We start from the raw sequence: 14,476 nt of genomic DNA on the forward strand, positions 1-14,476 counted from the left end.
TCACAAACTACAGTCTTCAGTCAGAGCTGTGGGTTGTTCACAAGATCTGACGTGAGACATTTCACGATTAGCAAGCCTGAAAAGCAAACCAACTTAAACATGTACCTTATCTATGCATTCATGTTCAATAAGTGGCTGTTACTCTTTCTAAGGGGTAAACTGAATCACAGTATAACAGTGGCACTGAAAATGGGACAGCCATGGGTACGACTGCTTATAAAATCTATTCCCTGGAAATTAGCACCATCACTTCATGCTGACATATGTAGACTCTTTTGCAAATTACAACAAACAAGGGTTTTTGGGTTTTTTTTAACAAAAAATGAGGTTTTGTCAAAAGCTCCTCCTTCTCTGATAATTTCCATCAAATAGGACCGTGACAGCTGCATCTTGAGAGCTCCTAGCTCATAAATAAATATTTCAATATGTCTGCCAGCAAAGCTAGGTCCACATTTAACAAGTTAAAATTAATCTCACCTATTTCAACCCAACTATAAACACAAGTAAACAAATGCTCATTTGTACTTTTCGTTGTCAAGGTCTTAACTGTTTGGGATGACCAAATTAATGAGGGCTGTTTTACCATTTACCTGCCTGCACAGGTGCAAAAGTGGAGTTCAGCCCCCGTTAATATACCTGGGCTTAAAACCACATACTGAAATATCTGTTTGCATATTGCGATAATACAGCACGACGCATTTCACGACGCATTTCCTATTATCGTACTAATACCAATAAGCTCTTAAGCAGCAAAATCGAGGTCATTATATACATACTGAACATGATTAAAAAGACTGAAAATAATGGAATATGCTGGCAGTGGTTGAATAGAACGCATACATTTAAGTAATCACTCTGCAGTGCAGGGATTATAGCAGAAGAGCTCAGCTGGCACGTCCAGAGAAGGGGCTGAAAACAAGTTAACCCATTGTTTAAAAAAGCAGATTCTGGGTTTAACATCGACTTCAAACCTGCTCCATGTTAAAGGCAGGAGAGCAGTCTCACTGTGCTGAAATAATAAATTAATCACCAGACATGCAGTCTGGCTCTTCACTGCATGTCTGCAGCCTGCTGGCTCACTACTTTAAATGTAACTGAGAGTAACAAAGAGAAATCGGTCTGCGGCACCGATATAGAACAAATACACGACAAAGTTGCTCTATAGCGTCTGTGTGGGGAACGCTCTTATCATCAAAAAGTCCGAAAGTGGTTTCATGCTCTGCCCGTTCTGCTGGCAGGACCGCCTACTGCACCGGACAAAGAGCTCGGAGTAACATCGACTTAAACGGCGCACGAGACGAGAGGAAAAGACAGAAGCAGGCAGTCTGTGCCACAGAAGAACACGACCCAACCCTGGCACGTGCGCCCCCAGTACGGCATCAATGCGCATCTGTGTGCAGTCTCAGTACAGTGCGTGACAGAAAAGATGGGGTCGCCATGGTGACCGGTAATAGAAGCAAAGAATTAAAGTCATAATCCGATCCCAGCAGGCTGCAATGCTGGTCTGGCCGACTAAAAGATGCCAAGAGGAGGGGCCTCAGAGAGACGAACCGTCAGAGGCCCGGAGACCCGACCCCAGACAGGGAAAACATTCCTCTTTTCTCCATGTGAGATTCAAGTCGTACCGTGAAATAAAAAAAACTCATAAAAATAACAATTTGTAGAAAACAAATAAATTGCATATTTTTCTAGTCTTCATTCGTTCAGCATTTTATCTCCTTTCAAATACGAGTAAAAAAAAAAAAAAGAGCCGAAAACGAGACATTTTTCAGTTCAGTGACGTGCTGCTAATGAAGAGAGGGATAGAAATTAGACTCATCTATAGAAAATAAGCCCCGAAAACTGAACCACTACCAGAATTGGTCAGTATTGTATCTCCGTGCTGCATATTTAAGTTTTATGTAAAGAAGAAAAAAATTTGTCACACTTTGTGTCTAAAGCAAAGAGAAAGTTCTGTCTGGGAGTAAACAAATCCCACCAAAACCTTCACTTTTTTCCTAATTACTTAAAAAGCATTGAAGTTTGTTTTGGCGACAGACTTCAAACCCGGAGCATCACACAAACTAATCCTGGAGCAGGTAAAAGCTCATCCCTCACTGGGAGATAAAGCAGCGCCCTGAATCCTTCCGACAAAAGGCTAAAAAGAAAAAAAGAAAAGAAAAGAAAAGCTCTAAGACTGAGATGTTCCTAAGCGGAAACTCGACATGACTGAAAAGAAAACCCATTGCAACACTAACCACATCTCAAATGTAACAGAAAGCGTTTTATCAAAAGCTTTCCCGGCCATATTCTTCTCACCAGCTTCTGCTACAGAGTAAAAGAACAAATTCACATAGTTTTACACAAGGTCAGAGCTTTCAAAAACACGACACCCACCCAGTCCTCTGTCCGGACACATGTTTGACTGCTTTATAATCAGCCTGGCAGGTTCACTAACCCTGACCTGAGCTCATCGCTTCATCTTCCTCTAATAAAGCTGGATACACACAGACCTCCAACTGATCCGAACGCAGCTTGTGAGCTTTTTGGAATATGTGCTTCCAAAAACAAATGGGGGCCTGACTGAATCCCTGTGGCTCGCCGATAACGACTCCTCTGCTTCCTGTAGGTCAGCGGTCAGAGAGCGGAACACCCCCTTGATTAGCAGAGAGGGAAAGGTTGAGCCACAGGAGGCGTCAGCGGGGGGATCGTTCCAAGGTATGGAGAGGAAAACTGGCAAGATGCTGGACCCTTTGTTCATACAACGGCACATTTTTAGCAAACAATAGTGGTGATAAAATGATTAAAATGTGTTTCTTTAACAGTTTATAGACAATAAGTTATCAGTAAAGTTTGCAGACTTTGGCAACCAGCTAAAACCAGTTTCTCTGCAGTTTGTTTAGAAGAGGGCCAAGACCGAAAGTCTTAAATGATCTGATTAAAATCACGTGTTTACGCCTACAATTTCTCCTTTGTGGATAAATAAAGTATTCTAACCATTCTCCAATCATCTGCCACAACAAATCTGACTGAAGCAAATGTCCCAAAAATGTCCCCAAATTTGTCTGAACGTCATCTGCTGAGAACAGGACCTCAGAAACATGAGTAAATCCTACTTACTTTCAATCAGCACGCTACTATAAAACTCATTCTGGAGCGGTGTTTTGAAAGCATCCTTCTTCTTCTGGCATCGCCGATACGTTTTATTTGTGGACGCACCAGCATGCTAAGAATGATGCATCCTTATCAGGAGTGGAAACGCTAAGACTTGTCCCTAAAATGAAAGTTGTTGAATTATATTTGGATCATGTAGCTCAACGAATACACTCCTACTGTACACTGATCTGGGATCACTAATAAAGGCAAAGCAGTAATACCAATATCTCAAAATGTCGACAGATCCAAAAATATAGTGGACAGGACTATAACTGACCTATAGCTTTTTATGTAAAGTCATTTAGAATTAGAATTTAAATTACTGCAAGACCCCCATGTTGTTAGTATCTAAGAGTGGACCAGTTGTGCGGCCAGTCTGCAGGCACAACTGTGTTTGATTAGTTTTAGAGACTAAATCTTCCCACATCTCCACTTTGTTTTTACGTCCCTGTTAGTTCACTGGAAGCCCAAGAGCAAGCCGAAGAAATCTTAAGTTAAGGATTCCAAGGATTCCTTATTGGTCACAGGTAAAATATGGCAGCGCTGGACTCGGAGCGCCAGGAAATCCATCAGCCCGAGCTGCGATATCCGGAAATAGTTCATATTTATCGTCTTCACATTTATCTCACAGAGGTTGGAGGTTGGCCAGTTAATAGTGACGTGAACAGGCCAATCACTGTCCACGTCATGTTCTTTGGATGTGGTAAGCAACGTGTGTGTGTGTGTGTGTGTTGTTTTAGGTGTGTATCTAATGTAACAAGCTTCATCTGTCCCAGTTATTTAGTCCTGTTATGCTATATCAAAGTTCTGGACCATTTAAGGGCATAAATTGTGTTGTATGAGCAGAGTGGACAAGTTCAAGATGGGAACATAGATTATTTACAGAATGTGAATGCATAATGTGTAAGAACAAAGCCCATTATAACATCCCCGTAGGGATTCTCCTTTGTCACCATATATTCCCTTATACACCTCTAACCATCACAGCTAAATGCCTAACCATGAAAGCAAGTTTTAACCTTCAAAAATCCCTTTCTACCTTTAAGGTGGTCCTGAAGCTTTCAGGAAATCCCCATAAGTTGGTGTGCCGTCAATTGGCCGTCTCCACATTGTTATACTTCATATATACTGTCACTTTTTCCTTTCTTTAGATTAGTTTGTCAGCAGATGTCCAGATTTGGTCAATGTACAATAATGAGGCACTTAAGGTGGAGCAGCGCTGTGTCGGCGTCTGTGTTTACGTGTATTGATTTCAAAGGCTTGAAGCTTGCTCTGTCCTCTGCTCTCTAACAAAGGGGTGAGCCTTTTGTCTGCACCTTCTAATGCAACGTGCAAACCAGAATTCCCTTTTAGTAATGCCGCCTTTGGTATTTTAGAACGTACCACGGGGGAAAATAATGAGGATGTGTGGCTATTTTTTCCACATACAAACATTTTCACACTGCACTGAAACCCAGGTGACAAAGATAAAGAAAAAATTATTACAGCGAGAGGTACTTGGTAAGAAAAAGGAAAGTTTAAAAAATAATATATGAATAAAATTCCCCTTCACTGCCCTGTGACAGGGTTGAGCCTCGCCTGCAGTGTCACTGAACCATGTACTGTTGACTTAGGAATCACATCTCTGTGTCAACCAGAGGCTAAAAACACAAAAGCCAGCAAAACTCTGTGTGTGTGCGTTTGTGTTTGGGGGGGGGTGAGGAACCTGTCAGCCATCTGCAGCCAGACAGAAGGTAATAGGTTAGGGCAACACAACATTCAAGATAGAGTCGGTTTAGCTCTTTGGTTAACCACCGTTTAATAAAGACACCGCCCACACCGAGTCTTCACACCTGCTGGAAGAATTCAAATAACTCGCACCTCGTGAATATGTAGATTCAGACAGCTGCTGCATGATGCCAGCGGGGGGGCGGGGAGGTGGTTCATTTGCACATGGAGCCTTCAGTAGAGTTTAATCTATGCCTGCGTTTTAGGTGCCAAACTGTCTGACAAGCAGAGGAGCTGCTATATCCATCCTCATTAGACAAGCTGCAGAAAACACTAACTGACTTTTATGAGCTTGACGAACTAACAAGTCACCTTTATTTGCTTTGAAATCTTTATGGCAGAACTATCTCAAAAATGCACTGCAAACACACTAAAACAATTAGGAAATGTCATCAACAGCTCCATAACAGGAAGAAATGTGAAGAAAATTAAGCAAAAGCAACAACTAACTGCAGTAATAAGAAGAGGATTTGACTAAAGGCAGAGTTCAACTGGTTTGAATCAAGTAGTTTACATGGTTTGACATATTAGGTTTATCTGATAAATAATTCATCAATTCAATCAAGACATGGGATTAAAAACCCGTTCATGCTTAAAATTAACTTCATGTTAATTGGCTAAACCCGCATTTATTCTTCCAGGCAAAAGAAGACTGACTATCACTGTTCAAACCTCACAGCCAAAGAATGAGGAAATAAAAGGAATGGAGACCTGAAGATTTTAAATTTCTTAAGTTCGGTTCACAGAGGCGCAAACACGTCTAACATCAGTGGCTACTGCGAGACTTAAACACACCAGCGCTCCGACTGTCCTACAATTTAGAGAAAAACAGCATTTCTGAGTTTTCATTGGACAATTTTTTTGGCTGACATTGCGAAATATGCCAAAGTTGACATACGTTAACTCAGTCCAGCTCCTCATCCTCGTGTCATGATCCACATGCTTACTATTCATGGCCCAAAGGGAGGTTTTATTATACCACATTACAACTCTGCACATACCGCCTCTTTTTTAATGTTAGCCAAAGTGTTAAAGCATTAGCTAAGTTACCCAGACAGAAGCTATGAATAGCATTACTTTGCCTGAAGCCCAGGTTTAAGGAGGTGCGTCTCCTAACAAGCGAGGTGGAACTCAACAGAACCGAGCTGTGAATAGACTCGGCTCATTACAGCGCAACATAACTGACCTTGAATTACCTTCGTCATTAGGGCAGTGCCCAGGCTGCCAAGAAAGTGACTTTATAGTGCTGCCATTTAAGTTACCCATTGTGACTATGAAAACACACAAAGGGAGCTAAGATTAGAGCCCTTGAATGACAACAAAGAATGAAGTGATGGATGTGCATCTGTAAATAACTTTTATATCGTCTCCAAAAGCCTCTTACTGTCAGTGGAAACGAAAACGTCAAACACTGTACAAATAAAAGCCCAAGCATTCCCATACAGAAACGTATTCAGCACCAAGCTTAATGATCAGTTCTGGTCATCAATAGACGAGCGATTATGAAATCACTTCCAATTTTACTCCGCTAAGCGTGACACCGTGTGCAGAGTTGCTGGTTTTTTCTGCCCTGTATAAATGTACCTCACATATCTTTGAAATTCTGATCATACAAAACATCATCTTAAACTGGAGGAAACATTTCTTAAAGCAACTTTGTCTTCCAAAATCCTGGCATTCGACTCCTTCTGTGACAGGACACCGATAAGCATATATTCATATCATATTTAGTAACTGAGGTTGTCATGGTTACGTGGCGCCTTATAAGACAGTAATTTGAGTGCAAACCAGAAAACATTTCCAGTGTTTGGCCATCATGACCTCCTTCCAGACAGAAGCCTCTTCTATTCCAAGATGAGACTAAGCACAGCCTATACTTAAACTCAACTTGGCCCAAAATAGACTCCCGATTGGCCGCAGCGTTGCAGGAGGACCTCAGTTATCTTTATCGCCACCTAAAGAGTCAGCACATTTCTGCCACACGCATCTGCACCAATGCAGAGAGCCTTTTGCTTCAGCTGTGGAGTCCACATGCACCACATGTGGACATGTGTTGGACAAAGAACGCATTTCTCCCACCCCCACCCCTCCTAACACCCAACATGCACCACTTAGGAAACAAACTACTCATGTAAAATAAATTGGGTGCAATTACAGAGTAGCTTAGAAAATCTGTTGCTTTCTCCGGGGTTGGCACCATCTATCTGGCTTTATTCCCTCCTTTTTTTTGAGCCCATTTCTTCCTCGTTGCTTTAGCTTCTCTGGTCTCCAGCTGCTTGATGCTGATGCCCTCGGCTCACAGCACGGACCTGTCCAGTTAAGGGCTCGGCTAAAACGGATGAGATCTAACTTTGGAACTGGGGCCACGAATAGGATGTGGATGTAACTCAACTTCCATCATCAAACTGCCAACAGAACGTCACAAATAGGACTCGGACGGACACAAATAGCTCTGTTTGCATAGCGAGCGGCCACCTTGTTATGCGTGTCAGTACACCTCCTCTGCAGTGGATAGGGACAGATGTGCTGGCCTTTCAGTGCTTACTGCTTCATGACGCCATGGATACACTGCACAACCTCTATCCAAGTAACCACACTGAACAACACTACATACATGCATAGTTGGCAGAGGAGAGGAAGAAATACCCTGATAGGAAAGTGCTTTTTAAAAAAAAAACATTAAATGGTCAGAACAGCCCCTAAAATTACTGATCCAAGTCACTAGTTGGGATCAACTGAAGAATGACATTCACTGCTGTGTCCAACAGGAACCTCTGGCGTGCAAGCTTAGATGTAGTAGCCTGCAGTGAGAGAACGTCGAAACACCATCAAATGTGGCTAACGCAATGTATTCAGATACATTTTCACAGTGCAAGTACATGGAACTGCATCAGCACACGAGGGCTAATTATTACTCTGGACTAAATTATTACAATGATAGCGCTTAAAGAATAGCTTCAGACCAACACACACTTCCATGCGCACACACACAGATTCACAGCACTAGCTCCTGACAGACTGGCTTGGCTCAGTGGTTGGGAACAAAGCATGCGGTCTGGAGAGGCTTTAGACCCGTCGGGCTTTTGTGTTTGCGTGATGGCTGCCATGGGTGACCAACACACATCTAAACGTCCAGCATCTGAGCTCCCACTGGTTCTTTGATAGGCCTGTGCTTCCCAAAGGGCCTGCATTCTGCTCAAAAAAAAAAAAAGGAATCTGTACTATCAAACCTCACAACAGAAATACTTTTTGTCGTTTTTGGCGGCAAAGTGAAAACGCAAATCACCACTAAACTATTTGTTTTGCATTAAGAATAATAGCATTCATGCAACATTTGAGAATAATCTATTATCAAGGCTGTATGCAAGTAGTTTAGCCAAGAACTGCTTAAAAGTTTCACAATTCATTTCTTTGAGTGTAACCACGAAATTTCAAATCTGTACCACACTTATCCTTTCGGTTGAGAGGCCCCTAGTCTCTGTTTGCACTGTAAACACCCCCACAGCTTTTTGTCAGCTGTTGTCTCTTGTCATCCGAGTTGAGCCCGGCTCTGGTCATTAAGTAATAGATATCGGCTCTAATCGTGCAGCTCATTTTAACAAGATTTCTCTACCACGGTAAACCCCGTCTTTACTGGTGGCTTGTGAGATACAACCTGGGGTTAAACTCGGCCACTTATTCCAGTTGCTGCATGCCTCCACGTCGTTACATTTAAGTAAGCCTGTAACTTAGGCCTTAAGAGGTTTAGGGACCTATTTAATTTCATTATCGTCATTGTTATGGCCTGGAGTGGAGCATCAGAATCAACAAGTCCTTTCAGAGGAAAAGAGAGGAAAAAAATGACTCACAAGTGCACTGAGATTGTGTCTTTATAGGTCGTTGTTTCCTTCATGTTACTTAGTGGTTAATGGGTTTAGTAACAGCAGCACACTAAGTAGTTATTTTAAAAACAGCTCAAGCTAGTTCCTTTCCCTTTGAGCCACGCCGCTCTCCTGTCAACGCTCTGAAAGGAAACGATAGCCAACTTCTGTCTGTATTGCAGTAGCCGCCCAGCAGGCAGGTTCGGTTCAGCGAGTCAGTTTGACTGAGCCCTTCCCCTAATGCACACCAACCACTCTAGACTAAACTATCGTTACATCTTCAACTGTGCAAATAAGTCAACAACAATGCAGTCCACGTGCTGCCGCCACAGAGCCGCAGCGTCACCATCACCTGTTTGTTTACGAGGGTGAACCACGTGCTTTCGGCACACATGCACGCAAAAGCAAACTTTTTTTTTTTTTACTCCGACTTCCTTTGTGGACGTTTGAAAGAACAAGAAATCCCCCCCCCATTTACATAAGCAGTAGTCTTAAACCGATTAAACAACCTCAAGTTTGAGCCCTAGTTTGCAATCTGGGATCGAGCATTACAGCTTCCACCGCACCCTGACATCGCTGGTCTCCGAGGTAAACCCGAGTTTTTCCATTACACGCACATGTCAGGCTTACTGTTGACACACACCTACATCTGACTAATGAAGCGTCATGCTTACTGGTTGTGTTGGTGCACACTGCCTCTTGTCAATCAACAGTTTTTCTGGTTGGTAACAGGTAAAACATGCCGCTACAGAGCCATGACACACAGATCAAAGCAATACTTTGTAAACTTAAAAAAGTGGTAAACATAGAAAAGTGGTTTTGCTGGCATTGCTTTTTTATTAAAAGAAAGATTAACTGGGATATTCTGGATAAGCTGGACAAATAACTGGTTTTTACGAATGACAAAGTCATCAAAAAGAAGGGAGAGAGAGCCTTAATTCTAGTTTATGGTACCACAACACTAACCATCGAGCTCCCACTGAATGAATGCAAGCCACAGGGGAATTTTAATTAAAACTACTCTGAAAAAGTCATTTTAAACACATGCTTCCATCCAGCTAACATTTAGGGTGCTCTCTCTAGTATGCTTCACAAATCCAGGGAAGAATTATGGAATAACACTGAAACACGTGTCAATTATCTTGAAGAAGAACACGCTTTGATCCAATATGTATGAAAGCTAAGAGGGGCCATGTTTGACAGATTTTAACATCATCTCAAGATCATGAGTCAGTTGTTATCATTGTGAAATAACATTTTGTCATGGGAATAGATCCATTTATGTTATCATTTTAGGATTATAGGGCTTGTTTTCTTGACATAAAAGGTGTAGTTAGTAACATTTTGTTAGTTTCACCGAGTAAAATTAGTTTCCCCCATCAATGGAAACGGTGGGATCGCCTGAAGGGCAGCTACTGGCTGGAGCAAAGTCGGTTAAACTCTTATTTATGCTCACAAATACCACCGTCTGTGCTAAAAAGCACCCATCCACTTAACTTCATTGAATTGCGCATACAATGCCTTGGCTTAACGTTGCAGATCCTCCCCAAATGCCATGACTGTGATGGAAAATGGGTGCCAACATGGGGACCACCCATGGTTGAGCTCACCATAATCACCTTGTGATCTCAAGAAACTGAAGCTCGTTTTCTTATAACAAAAAGTTACTGTATGTTGTGTTCTTATGTTATGAAAAGTCCATTTCCACTAGAAACAGTGCCACAGAAGCAGCATGAACACTATAGTCTTATTGTCAACTTAACTACAAGAGTAAAGAAGTTTTCAGGATGTGGATCATTATCAAATCAACCAGAGGGTCAAAACAAGCGCTGCCCTGCTGAACGAGTTGTTTCAGAAACACTCGACTATTCCCTGAACTAAATTGGCCCCCAACTGATGTCTACTGAGATGAATAAAAAGAAATACTAAAAAAAAAAAAAAAGAAAATACTGCCAGATGCACCAGCGCCACTAATAGCATCATCACAATATGGATTTGATCCTTCTCCAATCTGAAAGTGGGCCTCTGCACAGTCTTCACACATAACAAAGGTGCAGTTTTGTGAGCAAGAGCGTTTTGAGGTTGAATAACATCATAGAGCCAAAAGCAAGCATGGAGCACATGAAATATACACAGAGGGAGGAGACGATTGCGAGCTGGAATTTAGCTTTCAACAAAAGAAACAAAGAGACTGAGGGATGGAGTCAGAGACTGGCTTCCCAGTAAAACCACTGTGTCACTGTGTCTCCTGCCCAGCTGGATGGGAGTGGCCGTCAACGTGACAGCACACAGTGAAATTAGAAATGGAAGGCCGATTCTGTCCCCCCGTGCTGACACAGTTAACAGGTCTGAAATGTCTGCAGCAATACTGAATACCAAGATCCATAACTGGGCTGTCCTCCGAATGTCTACAAACTGAGATCAGACTTGATGTGGGGGAGAGAGAGAAAGCTGCTCCGAACGCTCCACTGTCCTCTCCTTGAAACCTGGCTGTCCGTGAAGCTCCTCTTTCATCGATTTACTGTCTCTCCGCAGGAGGCTCTGAGGGGAGGCCAGGCTGTCGGGAGAAAAACAGGCTGGCTGTCTTTGTCCCATCTGTCTTTCTTTCTCTTGTAGCTGAGCCGTTTCAATAGATAACATCAGTTTTCCCAGCACATGCTAAAGCGGACAGAGGACGGCCCATGTGTGCACCTGTGCAATAGGCGCCATGCTTTTTCTTTTGCTGTTTCCGACATTTAAAAAAAAAAAAAAACGCTATCGAGATGAACCAAAAAACAAAAAAAAAAAAAAAAAAAAAAAAACAACCGTAAATGCACCCGTAAAAGCTGCTAAAAGGCCGACTTGAGCTCGTAAATTTAGTGAACATTTAGTGTTATTTTGAAACTACAGCACGTCTGTGGATCAACATCTGCGGCTGATGACCTGCAGGTGTTTGCAAGGCCCGCCGCACTGACTGACAGGTGGCACCGGGCAATTAGGACAGCTACGCATTTTACAGTTGATGTGAAATGTAGAAGACGTCTCAGGTACTTACCTCAGTGCCACACGGACCGAACTTTCGTCCTGTCCCGTCGCCATGATTCCTCAGAATTCAACCGATAAAACAAAAAACGAATGCCCCAGCAAAAAAAAAAACGAAGAGTGCGCACTCTCCCCGGTCAGGCGAGTGGACCGAGCAACGGAGCTGCTCACCTCGATTGCGGAGCCGCCATTTCTAAACTAACCCAAAGAATTATCTTAACGGGGTTAAAAGCATGGTTTCGGCTTGAACTTAGGTCGTGCGCCTCATCTCTGAGCAGCACGGTCCGGATGCTTCAGCTCCGGCCCGAGCCCACATGCATACTGCCGCTTTTGCTGCTAGGTGAGCCATTCACGCGCGCGCGCGCGTAAACGCACGTACACAGCACATACAAGCGCCGCCGTCCCTCTCCGTTCACACCGGGGAGGCAGCCGCAATGCGTCAGCAAGCCACGCCTTCTCCGGTGAAAACGGCCCCGAGATGACGTCATAATATGGGTGTTATTGAAATTTATCAGTAATAATTATGGGGGTTACATCACAAAGAGGACACTTGGAGTGTGTTCTTCCAAACTTTGGACGCACCACTTAATTTGTCATTCTTTCCTAAAGCCATAACCAGTTATATTACCTTCCAAATGCAACAAAACATTGTTGCCTATTCTTTTCTGTTGAACATGAACAATTCAAGGTGGATGTGCTTTTATTCTTCTTATTTTATAATAGTCTGGGTTCATAAGTTACATTTCTTTTATGGCATGGAATAAAGTTGCACAAACACAACCTGCCATTCATACCACTTAATTACTGGGAAAACTATCAAATATAGACTGTTTTGAATGACTAAATAATAGTTGCAGAGCAGTCAGTGCATCAAGATAATGCTAGTCACTGTTCAATTAAACTAACTTCTTCTGCCATCTTGTGGCTTCAGTCGACGTGATGTCACATGAAGGTAAGAGGAGATCAGCAGGATAAAAATGAGTATACACCTTAACTGGTTTGTATCACTATATAACATGAACATAACCTGCTATCTACATAGACTCCTGATTTAGTAACTCAATAAACAGCAGCAAAGCAAGCTAGGATTAGCTTTCCTGAGGTTGCATTTTCTGAGATTGGTTTGTGTGTAAAAAACCTCCAGCACTCCAAGCTGCTGCTTACTGCTGAGTAATAACACCATGAATACAGGAGTCCTATTACAAGCCTATCAGGTTACAAGGACATGAGGATATTTCTTACTAATGGACAGGTGTCCATGCATATCATGGTAAAGCCAGATCAGACTGCCAACCTGAACTGTGAGGATCAGAGTGTCCCTCTGGCCATAAACGCCTTCTGAGTTTCATTTTGTTCACAACATTTAATTCAATAATCTATAACTCCGCAAGCCAAAGTACATTTACACTCTACATCATATGAGACTCAACTGGTTTTCACCTAAAGAACTGTATTTAAAGGGACTGTCTGCGCAACTTGTGATTCAGAAACTCAGCTCGACTCGACTTGTTTGACAGTTTCCAGAGCTTCGGGAAATTATTTCTGAGATTTCATCCCAATCCTGTCTGAAAACCTGCGCATATACAGAGCAAACTGTCAGCCTGCCAAGATACCATGAGAGGAAGAACCAGAACCCAACCACAAACATGGCTTCAGACAGTTTTCTGCGCAGAATGCAATAAAGTGATTATTGCAGCTACTAAAATCTGTAGATTTGTTGCATTTGGCTTAAAGTTAGAGAACCGAATATATTTGGGTTCATATGGACTGTATGTCAAATGAAACTGTTACATCAAATTTGAGCTCGTTACAATATTTATGTTAATTTACAATACAAATTACAATATAAATGTTAATTTGTGAGGTTTTAAAAATAAACTGATTTGATTGTGTAATGTAAAGACTGATAGTTGGAGCATACACCTTTAAACATGCCAACAGTCATTAAGCCACAGTTAAAATACAAGCTAGATTTTTGTATCACTGATGCAAATCTACATCTTGGGAACGCTGAGGTCCTTCTGTGTTTGCAGCAAGATGTTGCACATCTTCTACAAGTCTGTGATGGAGGTTGTTGGCGGCTGTAGCTCAGGAGGAAGAGCAGTTGCCCAATCGGAAGGTCGGTGGTTCGACTCTGGCTTCCCCGGGCTACATGTCGAAGAGTCCTTGGGCAAGACACTGAACCCCATGTTGCCTCCCAGTGTATCACTGGGGTATGAATGTGTATGAATGATTAGAAAAAGCACGTAGTTAAGTATCTTAAGACGTGCTGTATGAATGTGTGTGAGTGGGGTGAATGTGGCATGTAGTGAAGCGCTTTGAGTGGTCAGTTAGACTAGAAAAGCGCTATACAAGTACAAGTCCATTTACCATTTAATGTTTACCATCATGTGTTGGTCCAGCGGCATCAGGTGACCTAAACAAACTGATAAAGGCGGAAGCCTCGACCTGCACTGGGGACTGCTGTGAAACCCCAAAAGCTGGTTGTGGAGAGAAGAATGTTGCACAAGCTGCTAAAACCTAACAGATAACACTACACACCCACAAAACAAAGTGATCAACCGACAGGGGGACTTCAGTCAGAGGCTTCTTCAGCTGTGCTACAATAAGGGATAAAACAGGTGGTCACTCCTGCCTACAGAACAAACAGGCCTTACATTATGACTCTTTATAAAGACTCTTTATTGACTTAT

The 14,476-nt window shown here is 42.5% G+C and overlaps 1 protein-coding gene across 6 annotated transcripts in view; it reads right to left on the reverse strand.

The window, feature by feature from the left end:
* Positions 1–12,154, reverse strand: part of kif21a (kinesin family member 21A) — a 42,361-nt gene extending 30,207 nt beyond the window's left edge. For 4 of the 6 annotated variants that reach the window (XM_072386412.1, XM_072386411.1, XM_072386413.1 and 1 more), the window contains exon 1: positions 11,797–12,153. In XM_072386412.1, the coding sequence (XP_072242513.1) occupies positions 11,797–11,840 (44 nt within the window). In that variant the 5' untranslated portion in view covers positions 11,841–12,153. Of the gene's footprint in view, positions 1–11,796 lie in introns of all 6 variants that reach the window. The other 2 variants (XM_072386409.1, XM_072386410.1) reach the window with 1 other exon arrangement.
* Positions 12,155–14,476: the final 2,322 nt, after the last annotated feature.

The sequence above is a fragment of the Leuresthes tenuis genome, unplaced genomic scaffold (genome assembly GCF_036924035.1).
Source record: "Leuresthes tenuis unplaced genomic scaffold, fLeuTen1.0.hap1 SCAF_5, whole genome shotgun sequence".
Classification (NCBI taxonomy): domain Eukaryota; kingdom Metazoa; phylum Chordata; class Actinopteri; order Atheriniformes; family Atherinopsidae; genus Leuresthes; species Leuresthes tenuis.